The following is a 15,003-nucleotide window of genomic DNA, read 5'->3' on the forward strand; positions in this document are numbered from 1 at the left end:
AGTAGTCTCGAAGGCTTATTTAATCTATTTTAGATTCTATTAATATGTAGAAAATACATGTAATTTTTTTTCTCCCCGACGAACTGTACTTTTTCTCCCCGACCTGGTGGGATGTACCTGCCAGACATTGCCTTAATACCCCTGCCCCTTTAATACTACTCCCCCACAACTGAAGTAGATTATCTCATGTGACCCTATAATACTGTACTCCAATATATATAGTATGGTTAGTGACCTATTGACATGTCCTGGAAAAATGCAAGGCATACTCTGTGTAACATTCCAAGCATTTACTTTGGTCAAATAGCAAGTTATCAGCTAGAATGCATTATTTTGACTTTAACATCACAAGTATAAGAAGAATTTGGCGCATAATTGAGTTAGTATAAATCTACTTCATAAGATTATCGGTGAGTGTAATAATTTATTATTATATATTTATTATATCAAGTGTTTCTAGACCTTTTTGGAAATTAGGCTAATTATTAAATAGGCCTAATGAAAAAAAAAACCTGGCCTACAAAATGTATGCAGTCTACACCACATACAAATGATGTAAAGTACTGGCATGGGATACTTAGTTTTGATAGGTACAATAGTAAGTATGCCTATGAAATTATAATGTAGAAGTGGCAAGGAACTGTATTATTGTATTCTTTTAGTTTTAGATCATTTTGTAGTATGGATCCAGATGAAACAAGTGTGCCTTCCGAAAAGGAAGGTTTAGGAGAATCACCCACGATGATGGGTCCTGAAGAAGCGTGTGTGACTTCAGAGGAGCAGGTTGATACAGCCCAAGCATCATGTAGTTCATCCCCTGCAACAGTTAATGAAAAGGTATGTATATATGTAACCCAAAATGCGCAATTGAAAGTGATTGTAAGATACCACATACCAAGCAAACTCCCAGAAAACTCTGTATCCTCTGACCATTATATTTTTACTTAACAATTAACAATATTTTCATTCTAGAGCAATGATGCTGATTATACTGATTTAAGTTGTTACTTCTGTCAGAAGTCAAAAGGAGAAGATGGCAAACTAAAGAAAGTTTAGTGACAGTACATGGGCAACATTAAAGAATGCTGCTACTTTACGTAAAAAAATGCATTCTGACAAATATTCTCATGTCACACAAAAGATTTTAATAAGCAGTGATGAAGCTTCTACTCTTAGATATCACCCCTCTTGTCATAAGAATTACACTGCAGTGAAGCGTCCGAAGGACCACATACCTTCTATTGATGAACCCATCACAAAAAAATTTTCCATTGGAACAAGACGCTCCAGCATTCTTCCCAAATCAGATGAGCAAGGCTTGTTGAAAGGGACTTGCATTTTTTGTGGCAAAAGTCGTAAGAAGAAAAATGGAAAGGAAGAATCAAGATTAAAAGTAGCGACACTTGCAGGTTGCGAGTCACTTTTTCAAAGGGCGCTTCATTCACAAAATGAACGTATTAAAAGTCTTATTCGAAGTGATGTGGACCTAATAGCAAAGGAGGCAGAATACCACAAGTCCTGTCGTGTGCAGTTCCTGAGAGAGACCGATAATCAGGATCTGCCTCCGGAAGCAATAACTGTTTCTTCTCAGTCCTATCACAAGAAGGCATTTTCCTCTTTGACTTCCTACATACACAGTGAGGTGGTGGAAAAAGAACGGCCTCTGCTAGTTAGTGACTTACTGGAAATGTACAAAGAGGTTTATACCAGTACTGGGGGAGATAGGGCAGCCATCAAGGACTATACAGCGCAAAATTTGACAAGGAAGGTAAGAGACTGTTTTAAAGAAGAAATAACAGTAAAACTAGCAGATCCTCGGAAGGGAAACTTTATATACAGTTCTGCTTTGTCAGAAGAGCAGGGTAAAGCGTGCCTTCAGGAGGACTCCAAACGATATGAACAAGATAATAAGTTAAGATGGGCTGCTCTTCATCTTAGATCTCAAATCATGCAGATCCCAAAGACCAGAACCCCATGTCCAACAACAGTTCAAAATTTAAAGGCATGTGCTGCAGAGATACCAGCTCAATTGGACTTTTTTTTTAGTACTCTACTTGTTGGAATAACACCTGTTTCAGTGGTGCACACAATGATACAGTTGATCGAAAGGTAATTTCAATGGCATCGGATGCCATTTTCAATGTGACGCACGGTACTGTTAAACCATGGAAACACACATCCATGGGACTAGGGTTAGCATCCCTCACAGGATCAAAAGTAGTCATGCAGATTCTAAATAGAACGGGACACTGTATAAGCTACAGCGAAACCAAAGGTCTTGAGACTGAATTTGCATATTCAGTTGAGAGTGACGAACGAGATTCTCCGGATGGAATTGGCCTTGATCCGAACCTAGCGACAGCCTGTGTGTGGGATAATAATGATGCAAATGTGGAAACTCTCGATGGAAAGGAAACACTGCATGCCACAGTTGGCCACACATATCAAAATGTGTTGAAAAGTGATCAGCAAACCAGCACTATTCCAATAGAATTTCGAGAAGGAAGAAACCGACGGAAGTTTGTTGGGAATGAACGTAAGATACCACCATTCAGGAAGTCTTTAAATAATGCTAAGTTTCTTAGTAATGCCGCAGCAACTGATGTCACCTCGGCAGGAGTATCTAGTACAACATCTGAATTGACTGAATCCAATAACTGTAAAATACAACTAAAGCTACTGGATTTGTATTGGTTTTGGAAAATGAGGGAAGGCAACACACCACTGCATGCTGGCTTCATGAGTAAGCACATTATAGACCCCTTACCACTCCAGCGTATTTGCTATATGGATCCAATATCAAGATCACCAACAAACAATGATGTGGTGAGAGAGACTATGATTCGGACAATGAATGTTGCAAAGGAAACAGGTCAAGACTATGCAGTTGTCACTTATGATTTGGCTGTAGCGTTGAATTCAATACAAGCTATACAAACTCCCTTGTTTGACAGGCTTTTGATAATGCTAGGCAACTTCCACATCGAGCTGGCTTTCTACGGAGCTGTTGTTACACTTATAAATGAAAGTGGGATGGAATTTATTCTCACTGAAGCTGACGTCTTGGCCGAAGGTCCAATGATCGGGTTTATGAAAGGGAAGTTCTATAACAGATGCACACGGATTCATGAGCTACTTGCAAATGTATTAGAGCAGAAGTTGTACAAACGCTTTCTTCTTAACATTCCCGAAGAAGAATATGATTCCTTTGAACAAGTGATGTCTACAGTGCCTTTGGACCCAGCACTTGCACAAGAACACATACTAGATCCAGTAGTCACCCACCACCTGCAGATGTACGAGGATTACTTTCAATCTGTTCTACATGGAAGTCTGGGGTCAACTGCTCGGTTCTGGGCAACATATATTTACTTGATAAATCGCCTTCACAGGGAACTGCAGAGGTGTGTAAAAACAAATGATGTCAGTGGCTACATTGATTTGTTCCCGACAATGCTAAATGTGTATTTTGCCCTAAACCGACCAAATTATGCCAGATGGGGAACACTTTTTCTGCAAAAGTTGAAGAGTGCAGACCCAAATCTACGTGAAGTACTGGAGAAGGGCGCTTTTTCTATCAGACGCACAAATAGAGGTTACAGCAGATCGGCTGTTGACCTTTCCTTAGAGCAAACAGTCAACCGCGATGCTGCATCTAGAATGAAAGGAATTGTTGCCTTCAGAAATTCTGAGAACGCAATGCGTCGTTGGTCACTGACTATGACTCAGCGGGCTATGGCAGTCACTGAATTGCGAACATATGTTGGGCTTGAAATAGGGGAAAGTGCAACAGCTCAATGCCGCCCCTCAAGAATCAAAAGGGACAACGTACACATGGATGCACTAAGTGCAAAAATTGATGAATTTTGCAATCCGTTTGCGGATGATGCTCCAATGTCTTTGGTAAATGTTGCAACTGGTCAAGTAGCATCCAAGGATACCGAAACATATTTAATCAGTGTGTTGAAAAGGGGTGAGGAGAAAAGAGAGATATTTCAGGATGAATAGAACAGGAGCAGTAGTCGATTTCTTCAACCTGTAAAACGAACACGTGTGGCAGCAAAGCAGAATTTGAAAAGGAAAGCCAAACTTCCTGCCTCAGTAAAGTCTAAGACTAATGCTGAAAGCATGAGGGACATGTTTATACGCATGATTATTATTGTTGCGGAGAAGACAGTATTTGATCTTAGAAGTATTATATCATACCCTATAACACCATACCCACTTTCACTTGCACATTGTGATGGGGCACATGTAAAAACAGAGAAATCATCACTGCTGAAAAAACTTGAGTCACTTCAAACGGAAAAAATCTCTGAGAAAGAGTTACCTAGGAGTTATGTACATGTTTATGACGGTGGCCTTCTCCTCCATTCTGTTCTCTCACAAACAAATATTGGAGCATCATATGCATCAATTGCACAGACCATGCTGTCAATTGTCTGTTCAGAGAGGGCTAGTGAAGCACACGTTTGTCTAGACAAGTATGTGGAAAACTCTATAAAAGACAGTGAAAGAAAGTTACGTGGTGCTGTTGATTCCTCATATGTAATAACTGGGCCGGACCAGACTATCAGACAGAGTGGACAGAAACCTCTTAGCAATGGAGTGTTTAAAAACGAATTCGCTAAATTTCTCTTGAGAGTGGGGAAAAGATCACTACTGGAATATACTTAGTGGAAAGACATTGTTTGCTTCTTACGGTGGCGAGTGCTTCCAGTACATTCCCGATGAGCACCAACACATTACTGTGACTAGCCCAGCACACCTTCAAGGAGGCCATGAAGATGCTGATACACTTATTGCTTTTCACATTGCAAATATCACAGCAGCTAATATCGACAGCAACGTCAAAGAGGTCCGGTCCAGAGTCCTCGTTATCATGGACTGTGGGATGGGGAACAGTAGAAGGTACATCAACGTGACTAATATTACAAACGTTCTTGAAGAGCTAAAACCTGGACTTTCTCGAGCACTACCAGGATATCATGCCTTTACTGGATGCGACTTTACATCAGCCTTTTACAGGTATGCACAATATATTTACGTTTCAGAAATAATCAGTAATTATAATATGACAATATAGCTGACTAACATTTTATGAAAAATAAAGTCTGAAAATGCATTTGCGGAATTGTTTAATTTTTTTAGAAAAGGCAAAACGAAACCTCTTGACATCTTAGAAAAAGATAAGACTGGCTTGTATGTTAACCTTTTCATCAGTATGGGTGAAGTGCATGGTAGAATTGATCTGAAAGTCGCATCAGAATTTGTTTGCCGCATGTACGGACAAAGCAAGACTCAAGATGTCAATGAAGCTCGATACAACAAATTAATCAAGATGAATGGCAAAGTTGATCAGGTAGTTATCACATAAGTCTAATAACATAGTAAAGTATAATATTATAAAATTTATGAGATTAGTGTACTAAATCACATATGTCTTTCATTGACTCCTAGGAGAATCCACTGGCAAACATTAAACGGATAGACTGTGCTTTGCTGCCACCATCTAGTCGGACCCTTGAGATGAAAATTCGACGTACACAGTATATAACAGTATTGTGGACACGTGCAGTAACATCATCTCCAAGTGACAGTTTGTCACCAACTGACTATGGATGGTCTGTGAATGAAAACCTTTTGAAGCCAATTTGGTTTGAAGGGCCAGCCATACCCGACAGTCTATTTACGAATCATAGTAACAACAGAGATGACACAGAGTTGAGAGATGATAGCGATTATGAAGAACAAGCAGAAACAGACAGCGATTCAGATGGTGAAGCATGGAGTGAAGACTCTGAATCAGAAGAGGAAGATGGGGATTAACTGTGTAGCAGTTGTGTAATGGGGAGTGAAGAGGATGTACATGAAAATTAATAAAGATTCTGCGCAATGCAGGATTTAGCAATTGACAATCCAGCGGTTCACAATAAATCAGAAAATCAGACCAAGTTTAATTCATTGACAGGCCCATATCTGGGGGAGGAGGGCGGTTTTATGGTTCGGGAGAACCCCCTTTTCTAGAAAACCCCCTCTTTTCTAGCGAAACTCCCTCTCTAAATTTTATAGATAAGTCCTCTAACCCAACTAATGCACTACAGACCCACCCAGACAGACACTTTCAAATATATCTGCTTTTATAGCATTATTTAGACCCATAAAGCACAAAAATTCTCTTGCTTTGGGGGTTTCGCCTACCTCACCGGGGCTTCGACTGTGGATCCCACGCTCAGAACCCCCCCCCCACCCTTGGAAGAATTTGGCTACGGGCCTGATTGATACACTCCTCTGAACGTACTGATGCTCAATTAGTTTTGTTTTTTGAAGTTTACTAATTCTTTATCAACAATATAAAGTTTTCATTAGAAATATGTGTGAATAGTGTATGTATTTTTTTTCTATACCACTTTTATTCATCAAAAATATACATCAATACACATTAAAATCCATATGAAATGGAGTGAATAAAAGGTGGTAATACAAGACAAAACATCACAAAGTCCAACAAAGAAACACGAGAAAAAAACCCAATAAGACAGTCCAGTGTCGAGGACCAAACGTTCCCATGGCCAGAAGGCAGTGAAATAGAGAAACTAGATGTTGAGTAGAGGCGGGTTTATCCAGGTGGGTTAATTTCTGGCGTAATAAATGCTATTAGATGAAACTAAAGGCAACTTTTGAAATTTAGTCTTTAAAGCCATTCATTTTGTCTTTAATAAAGCCATTCATGACGCAGTACTTGGGACAACCGCAGAACATTTTACAGTAATTTTCATCAGGTTAACTCACTAGATATTATCTAGGACATTTTTTTTTGTGGGCAGGGGACATTTTTTTCGGTAAGGGTAGGGATATAAGCGGTATCTGGCAGGTAAACCCCACCATCACAATTGTTTGGAAGTGGCCATTTATGATACCAGGGACAATGCCGAACATTTCACAGTTAGTTTCATCAGGTAAATTTACTAGATAATCTAGGTCAATTTTTGGGGTGGGGTATAAGGGGGCGTCTGGCGGGTACACCCCACCACTAAAAATGTCTGGCAGTGGCCAGTCATGATGCCTGGTACTATGCCGAACATTTTCCAGTTGGTTTGGTCGGGTTAACTCACAAGCTGATCTAGCCTAATTTTGGGGTACCGGTTTATTGCGTCTGGCAGCCACCCCCCACCACTGGAAATGTCTGGCATTGACCATTCATGATATCTTGAACTATGCCGAATATATTCTGATAGGTTTCATTGGGTTAATTCACAAGCTGATCTAGCTCAATTTTTGGTACCCTTCTTTATGCCCTTCCTGACCACACCCACCACAATGGGACTGGCAGATGCCCATTCTCCTACATAGGCAAGCACATAGACCATTAGTTTACATACAAAAATTGGTTAACTTTCCAGCTATGCTGACACCCCCGGGCTCCTGGTCTATTATAATGTTAACGGCCACGTCTTGGAGGTCGTATATTTTCACCGTGACCTTGGTATTACTATTGATTCTAAGTTGACTTTTAATGAGCATATAAAAGAGGTTTGCTGCAGAAGTAATAGAATGCTAGGCCTAATTAAATGCAACTGTTGGAATATTAAGAACCAAAAAGCATTAACTAATCTGTATTGTTCACTTGTTAGACCTTATATCGAATTTAATTCTGTTATTTTTAACTGCATGTTTAATACATGCCTTACTAAAATTAATATTATTCAAAAACGATTTGTTAAATTTGTTTCTCGTACTTGTAATATCCCTTCCAATTATATCATTCTTCCTACTTTAAGTTCTAGACTAAATTACCTTGATTCTCTCTTTTTTTATAATTGCGTTAATGGAGTTTATGGTTCTGATCTTATTTCCATTTTTGGTTTATCTGTTAAAACTTATCGATGTCGTAATTCTATCAGTTCCTTATTTAATGTTAAATTTTCTCGTGTTAATGCTACTAAATTTAGTTTTTTTGTTCGATTACCTAAATTTTATAATTCTCTTGTTGATAAAGATAATTCTATTGATATTTATTATGATTCATTTAGAACGTTTAGGGAGCCTCGCAAAATAAAGCAACGCGTATACCCGTCTACAACGCGTGGTTGGGGATTATAATCTCTTCGCGTTGCCGACGAGTGTTTCAAGATTCTGATCAAAAATGTTGGACGATTCCATTTCGAGAATTAGGGTTCGATTTCCGACGTTTTTGTTCTACTTGTTTGCATCGGTTTATCTCGTGATTTTGATGTATTGTAATTTATCGACGAGTCTCTTTTCTATGTTTTGTCATAAGTTTCATTCATTATTATGAATTAATTTTAATACTATATTCTGTCATTTTTTTATTGAGCTATTCTGTAAAATTTAAAACCGAAATGTCGAATACCAAGACTCGAAACCCACTGAAATTTCCTATACACTTTTATACTGTATTATAATCAGGCCAAACTCATGTTTTTGCCATGAATATTGACGGGATAAATGCAATTTAATGCCAGTATATTGCTTTTTCATAGGAACATTCCCACGCTCTGCTGCTATGGAAATACAGACTGAATCAAAGTGTACGTGTCATTGATCTTGCTGCCGGCCGAGTTATGCATAGTTCAAACCCTTTGTACGCCGCCCAGTGTTATAACCAGGCCAAACTCATATTGTTGCCATGAGCATGGAGAAATAAATTCGTAGTGACAGGATAAACGCAATTTAATGCCAGTACCTGCTTCTTCTAGAACTATTTATAGGAACAGTCCCACGGTTCTGCTGCTATGGAAATTGACTATTAAGGGTCGTTGATCTTGCTGCGGGCCAAGTTATGCATAGCCGTACCCTTTGTACGGCGCCCAGTGATAACGACTCGACGTTACCATGGAAAAGCATAGAACAAACTAAGAAAATATCAGTCTCTGAATTTTTGCGTGCAATTAAATCTGTCTCTTATACACATCCTTGTATTTATTATTTTCTTTAAGTCTCATTTTCAATTATATTTTATATTTGTTATATATATTTAAAAATGGATTTGGTACGATACAAATAAATTAATTACAATAAAGACAACAAGGAAGTGACAAACAGAATCAAACAAGAACAGCTCATTCAGTAGAACATAAATTAAAGTTAATTAGCGTAAACAGTTTTACATGAACATAGCCTAATTAGTGGTCAAGATCTACTGTGTGTGTGTGCAGTCGCTTGTATATGCTTGTATGATAATCTGATCTAAACACATACATTTATTTTAGTGTTGTTTTTTTTTTGGTTTTTTTATTTTGGAAGCTGAGCAACAATAATTTAGGCCAAAAAATGGCTACCGTATCCGAAAACGCCATTCCTCTACACCCAGGCCCAATGTCTGTTTTCAAAATGACCTACAGAGAATGAATGAAAATAAATGGGGAAAAAATAATGCCACCCTAGCTTAGCCTACTGCACTAAATTCTGATATTCATCGTATATGTTGAGTATTTATTGGCGATCACTGTACTTTATTATGAATAGGACTACAAATAGTAGGCCTATAATTGTACACTAGTATTTTTGATATGATATATATTATCATTATTTCATTCTTTAAATTGCTTTTTCTATCCATTGATTTATTGTCTATAATTTGTTCCGATATAATAGTTGGGAATAACCTTGCAATTAAAATATATTATGGTAGGCCTATATAAAAAAAAAGCGAGGCTCCCTTATGCATATTCATGCATATCAGCTCTTTCAAACTGATCTGAATAGGGCCCTTTCTGGTTTTTATAATATACAGTAAGGAGAGGATGTGGCGGTCGCTGCTGCCAGGGGTGGCGATCACCCATTTCGCCACCCCTGGATCAGGGAATATAATAATATCATATTTAAGAGTGCATCTGGTCATCGTTTTCTGCCGTGGATAACATCGCACATTATTTTGAACGAGTCGTACCAAAATTTCAACAGAGTACACTATATTGTGCAATGAATTATCAGGCCTGGAATGTATTATTATGTATAAATAATTTAAAGGGTAAACAGAATTATTATTAAATATGCTTATATATTCATATTTAACAGCTCACTAAACTGACCTTAAATAGTGCCCTCTATAATTTCTGCCCTAATTGTATGGGAATAAAAAATAATGCAGCAGATCCTGTATCCGCCCCTGTGATCAGCGATGTTACTCATTATATAGCCTAGGCCTAGGCGGAGCAAAATAAATCCACTGTGGTAGCAAATCAAATTAAGTAGCAAATTTGACAATGACTATCAATTATATACAGACCTATTTTTACTATAAAGTGGAACCATACGCCTATTTGATGACAGTAAAAGTCAAACAATATTGTACTTTTGATGTTCTAATTTCCCAGTACTGTACAATCGGATCATTCTCCTTCCACCGCTCATTGCGGGTGATATGCAATGCCAGTCTTCAAAAAATGACGTCACGCACATTCTGGCATTTCATTGGGTGATGGTGACGTATTGCCGTTTACCGTACATTTAGCAAAACGAAGTAGAAATACGGTACCGTATCTCTAGCCACGGCGTTTTTTTAACAGATAAGTTGGATATTTTGAAAGACAAAATATCAAATAACATTGCTGTGTTTAAGATGAATAGGCCCTAGCTTGTCATTGAAATTTTAACCTAAAAATCATATTTTATTCACCAACATGTCTGTGGCATAACTAGCTGTGGAACCAGTCAATTCGAGTGAATGCCACTTCGAGTGGATGCTAGTTCGAGTGAAAAAAAGATTCACTTGTGCGAACAACAGCCTGTGCGAGTGTATGACTTACTTTAAAATTTCCTATTTTGAGCTAACAATTTGCATTCGGATGAGGCTCAAGCTTTGCCTGGGAACCGGGGGAGGGGTGGGTGGAGAGACGCACGTCCCAAAAATTACTTGTCCTCCCACATTTTCCCCTCCCGAAAAAAGCACTTGCAAGTAGTTAAAAATCACCTAAAATCACCTTATTTTGCGACTTTCGCCCCGCAACTGATCATCAACCTGCAACTGATCATCAACCCCCCTACTTCACCTTCGCGCCACCAATCACCACCCCCATTTCAAGACTTCTAGATATGCCAGGGGAAAAGATCTGGTGGGTTCAGTGGGAGAAGCCTAGCTTTATGGATAGAAAAAGTTGTCTTTGATTGATTTATAATGTTAACAATTTACAATTAAACATACAGTACCTACGTTCATAAAAATAATGTTTAGTTATTCCACATGTTAAGTTTAAATAAAAAGTGGGTTTTGAACTATAGACGAATGGTCAATAGTGGAAAAAATTGATATGATGTCTACAGTACTTATTACTGTGTTGTTGATAGTCTGTTACAGGGGCTGGCGGATCCAGATTTTTTTTCAAACGCCGGGTGGGGGCACAACAGTTTCAAAATAGATAAGTGAGTAGCACGTCATAACATTAATATGCATTGACATTTTTGAAATTTAGTTGCAAAACGGTGGGGGGTCACATGCCTATGCCTCCCCCCCACCCCACTACTGGATCTGCCCCTGTGTCACATTACTACATCAATGATTTGTGCACCTTCTGACACCATATACGTAAAAATAATTTAAATTTCTATGGTGAATAACAATTACAATTACTGTACATAATTATTACTTCCATTTACAAATATAGGCCTAAATCGTAAATCTACAAATACAGTTGCAACACTATAATTTAAATACAAATAGTATTAGGATTTGCCAAGACTGTATTCAAACATGGAATAATTATCAAAAAGTACCAAAAACATCTCAGAACTTTAGTGCACAGAGTATTTTTTGCATTTAAAACAAACAAATACAAGAATGGGGCGAAAATAAATTTGCGCTTGTTATAATTCGTACTAAATGCATCCGCTCGAACTGACATCCGCTCGAACTGTGATTCTCTCGAACTGTCATTCTCTCGAATTGACTGCCATTCACTAGCTGTGTGCATCATGTCTATCACAAATTTCGTATCTACAGCTTGCAATTTTTAAATCTCAAAAACGGGTCACTGCGTATGCGAAACTGGATGGTGTAAAAAGCATACAGGAACTACTGTACTGAGCGTAACAATAGCAACTGAGTTCTTATTAATTATTAGTTATTTATTTACTTATACCATCATCATCATCAGCCTGTCATGCCACTGGTGGCCGATGGCCTCCTCAAACTCCATTCTGATCTGTTCTTTGCCAGATTTGCCCAGTTCGCACCAAGCTCCTGGAAAAGATCACTCCATCTCTTGTTAGGTCTTCCTCTTTTTCTTTTGTGTCTGTATGGCGTCCATACTGTTAACTCTTTGGCCCACCTGTTATACCCGTATGGCGTCCATACTGTTAACTTTTTGGCCCACCTGTTAATATGGTCCATGCGAGCTACATACATCTTTAATCTTTTTTGCCTTTCTTATAACTTCATTTTCCACTTATCAAGTCTACTGATACTGATATTTATTTATATATTTATTCTTTATAAAGCTTCCTTTCTGTTTAAAAGTAATTATTTTAATAATTTAAATATGAAATTATCTGTCAAGAAATATGTATTTTTAAGTTTCTTTATTATTATTAATTGAATTTGTTTATATTATTAAACTCAATTTGTTATTAGGCCTAAACTCATATATTTTTTTTTTCATTTATTTAATAAATAATTATATTTTGGACTGCTGTACTGTATTTTGTTTAGTTGTTTAAACATTTCTTCATTTCTTTAGTAATTGTATTTATAGTAATATTTTAAGAACTATTTATTGATTTCTAAGTTTATTTTAGTAATTCATTTTAATTTTTGAAGTAGTTTATTAACAGATTCATTCTTGCATTATAAATCAACAATTGATTAACTCACTTATTTAATTATTATTTATTCATTCTCAGTTTACTACAGGTGTCTAAAAATCTATTTTTGCTATATACAGTATATTTCTTAGGTACCCAACTTCAGCTGAGTATTCAAGTATAGTGGAGCAACTACTTACCCACAACAATCCGATACTCAAATGAGGAAGGTAGGCCTGCAGTTTATTATTACTGTATGCATGCATTCTTAACACATTAGCACCTTTAATTGTAATGTATTGTAGTCAATTACTCCCTAGAGAGTTTGCTATGCTACTGTATATGAAAGGAATTAGACTCTACTACAAATAAACTAATATTTTTTTTATTGTTGAAAATGTTCCATTACAAGTTTTTATTTTGATGCATATTAAATATAATATTTTATTAAATAAAATAACAAAATATTTTGACATTTGACTTTGAAATTATGACCTTTGACTTTCATAGTTAACATTTCATCCAATATTTGCAATTTTCTTTGAATTAATTATATAAATGATTTTGAATTTGCATACTTTACTAAATTTTATAACTATTTTATTGAGTGACATCAATTATCTGACCTTTGACTTTGATATATTGACCTTTGACCTATTCAACTGACCTTTATATTGGTTTTTACTCAAAAAAAATATTATCAGCATGTCCCTTTTCTAAATTTTGCATAAATAAAAGCCTATAATTATATAATATGATAGGATGATAATAACTGATGTTTTTATGGCCTAATTCCCAAATTTCTATCAGTTTTCTATCAGGGTATGTTTTTACTTTTTTTACAAAGTATTCATTGGCTTAGGCATGTAAATAGAAATGGATGGTGGAGTGTCAAAATAATAATTTCAAACCTTCAAAACATTTATTGTATTATTATCAATATCAACTGTACATAAAGGGAACACGAGCTCTGTTTACAATCACCATCGCTAGCCTAGCCTATGCCTGCCTGCTGTGCGAAAGCCTGTAAATAAGAGTTACTATATATACTGTACTATAATATAATTTTATGACCATATATTTTATTGTTTGGTTTAATATTAATAACCTATGAAACATCTATGTCGCTGTCAGCAGACAAATAAGGTCAATTTATCATTGAAAAAGTCTTCCCTTTCTATAAGACGTTCAGCGCTTGCTGTGGTGTCATTGTGAGAAGTCAGGCGATTCAAAACTTCGCTTCTTCTCAACAGTTTGACTTTTGAACGTAAATTACGTCATTTTTTCAAATAGAATTAACCTCATTGGATGATGAGATATTCTGAAAAGGGATTTCCCAAAGTTTATGTAGATGTTTTTCGCGACACGCTACAGTTCGTATAACAGAAGTTATAGCGGGTTGAATAGCCAGGGCCGTTTAGGGCGGTCTAGGGACTAATGCGCAGAGCGGTTTGAGCGTCTAAGTCCTAATGGGTTAAATTAGTTGTACAAATTGCACATAGACTTGCACATACAGTATTAGAATGTAGGATCCTCATTACATAAAGTCTCAGACACCTCTCTGACACACTGATAGAGATTGTTTTGAGCATGGAATCTATATTATACCTAGTTCCAGATACACTGCTTGCATGACTGGTTTACTGAAGGTAGTTAGAATGTGGCAAATAATAAATGATCTGTAGATAGTCGTAAGGAGTGTGTTCAGAAATACTTTGGTGTGAGGGTTGGTAAGTAAAGGGGAAAATATTTTGGCGTAAATGGGGTAGAAGTGGGGATTGTTTTGAATTTTGAATACAGTAAGTACTGCATAATTTCATTGTATTTTAAAAATTAAAAATTCTTGTTGAATTTTTTTCTGAAAAAAAAAATTGTTAATCTAATCTTCGAATTTTTCAATGTTTTATTTTTTTACTTTATTTTTTTTGTTTACTCAACATTTTGGATTCTTTGTTTTGACATATCAAGGCATTCTTAGAATTTTAGGAAGATCCAAGGGATTCACATGGGCATGGTGGTTGATTTTTAGCCAAAATGACCCAATTGCTTATTTTTGTTTTTATCATTTTTATACATCATTGGTGAATGATGTTAGGCCATCTCATAGGCCTTAGGTCTGTTTGATGTTAGTGTATTCATACTGTTTTTTTAGTAGGCTATCCGTACCTACAGTAACTAGTTCAAGTAACCCCTTGGGTCACCAACCCTTTATTTCAATGTCTCTGTTTCAGGTCTTTAGCA

The 15,003-nt window shown here is 36.8% G+C and overlaps 1 protein-coding gene across 1 annotated transcript; it reads left to right on the top strand.

The window, feature by feature from the left end:
- Positions 1–5,206: 5,206 nt before the first annotated feature.
- LOC117101706 lies at positions 5,207–5,917 on the top strand. The gene is made up of 2 exons (XM_033241738.1): positions 5,207–5,362; positions 5,461–5,917. Exons 1-2 carry the CDS (start codon positions 5,225–5,227, stop codon positions 5,827–5,829), a joined length of 507 nt encoding a protein of 168 aa, XP_033097629.1. The 5' UTR covers positions 5,207–5,224; the 3' UTR covers positions 5,830–5,917.
- Positions 5,918–15,003: the final 9,086 nt, after the last annotated feature.

The sequence above is a fragment of the Anneissia japonica genome, unplaced genomic scaffold, assembly GCF_011630105.1.
Source record: "Anneissia japonica isolate Jap-2015-1 unplaced genomic scaffold, ASM1163010v1 scaffold2240_len173809_cov135, whole genome shotgun sequence".
NCBI lineage: Eukaryota > Metazoa > Echinodermata > Crinoidea > Comatulida > Comatulidae > Anneissia > Anneissia japonica.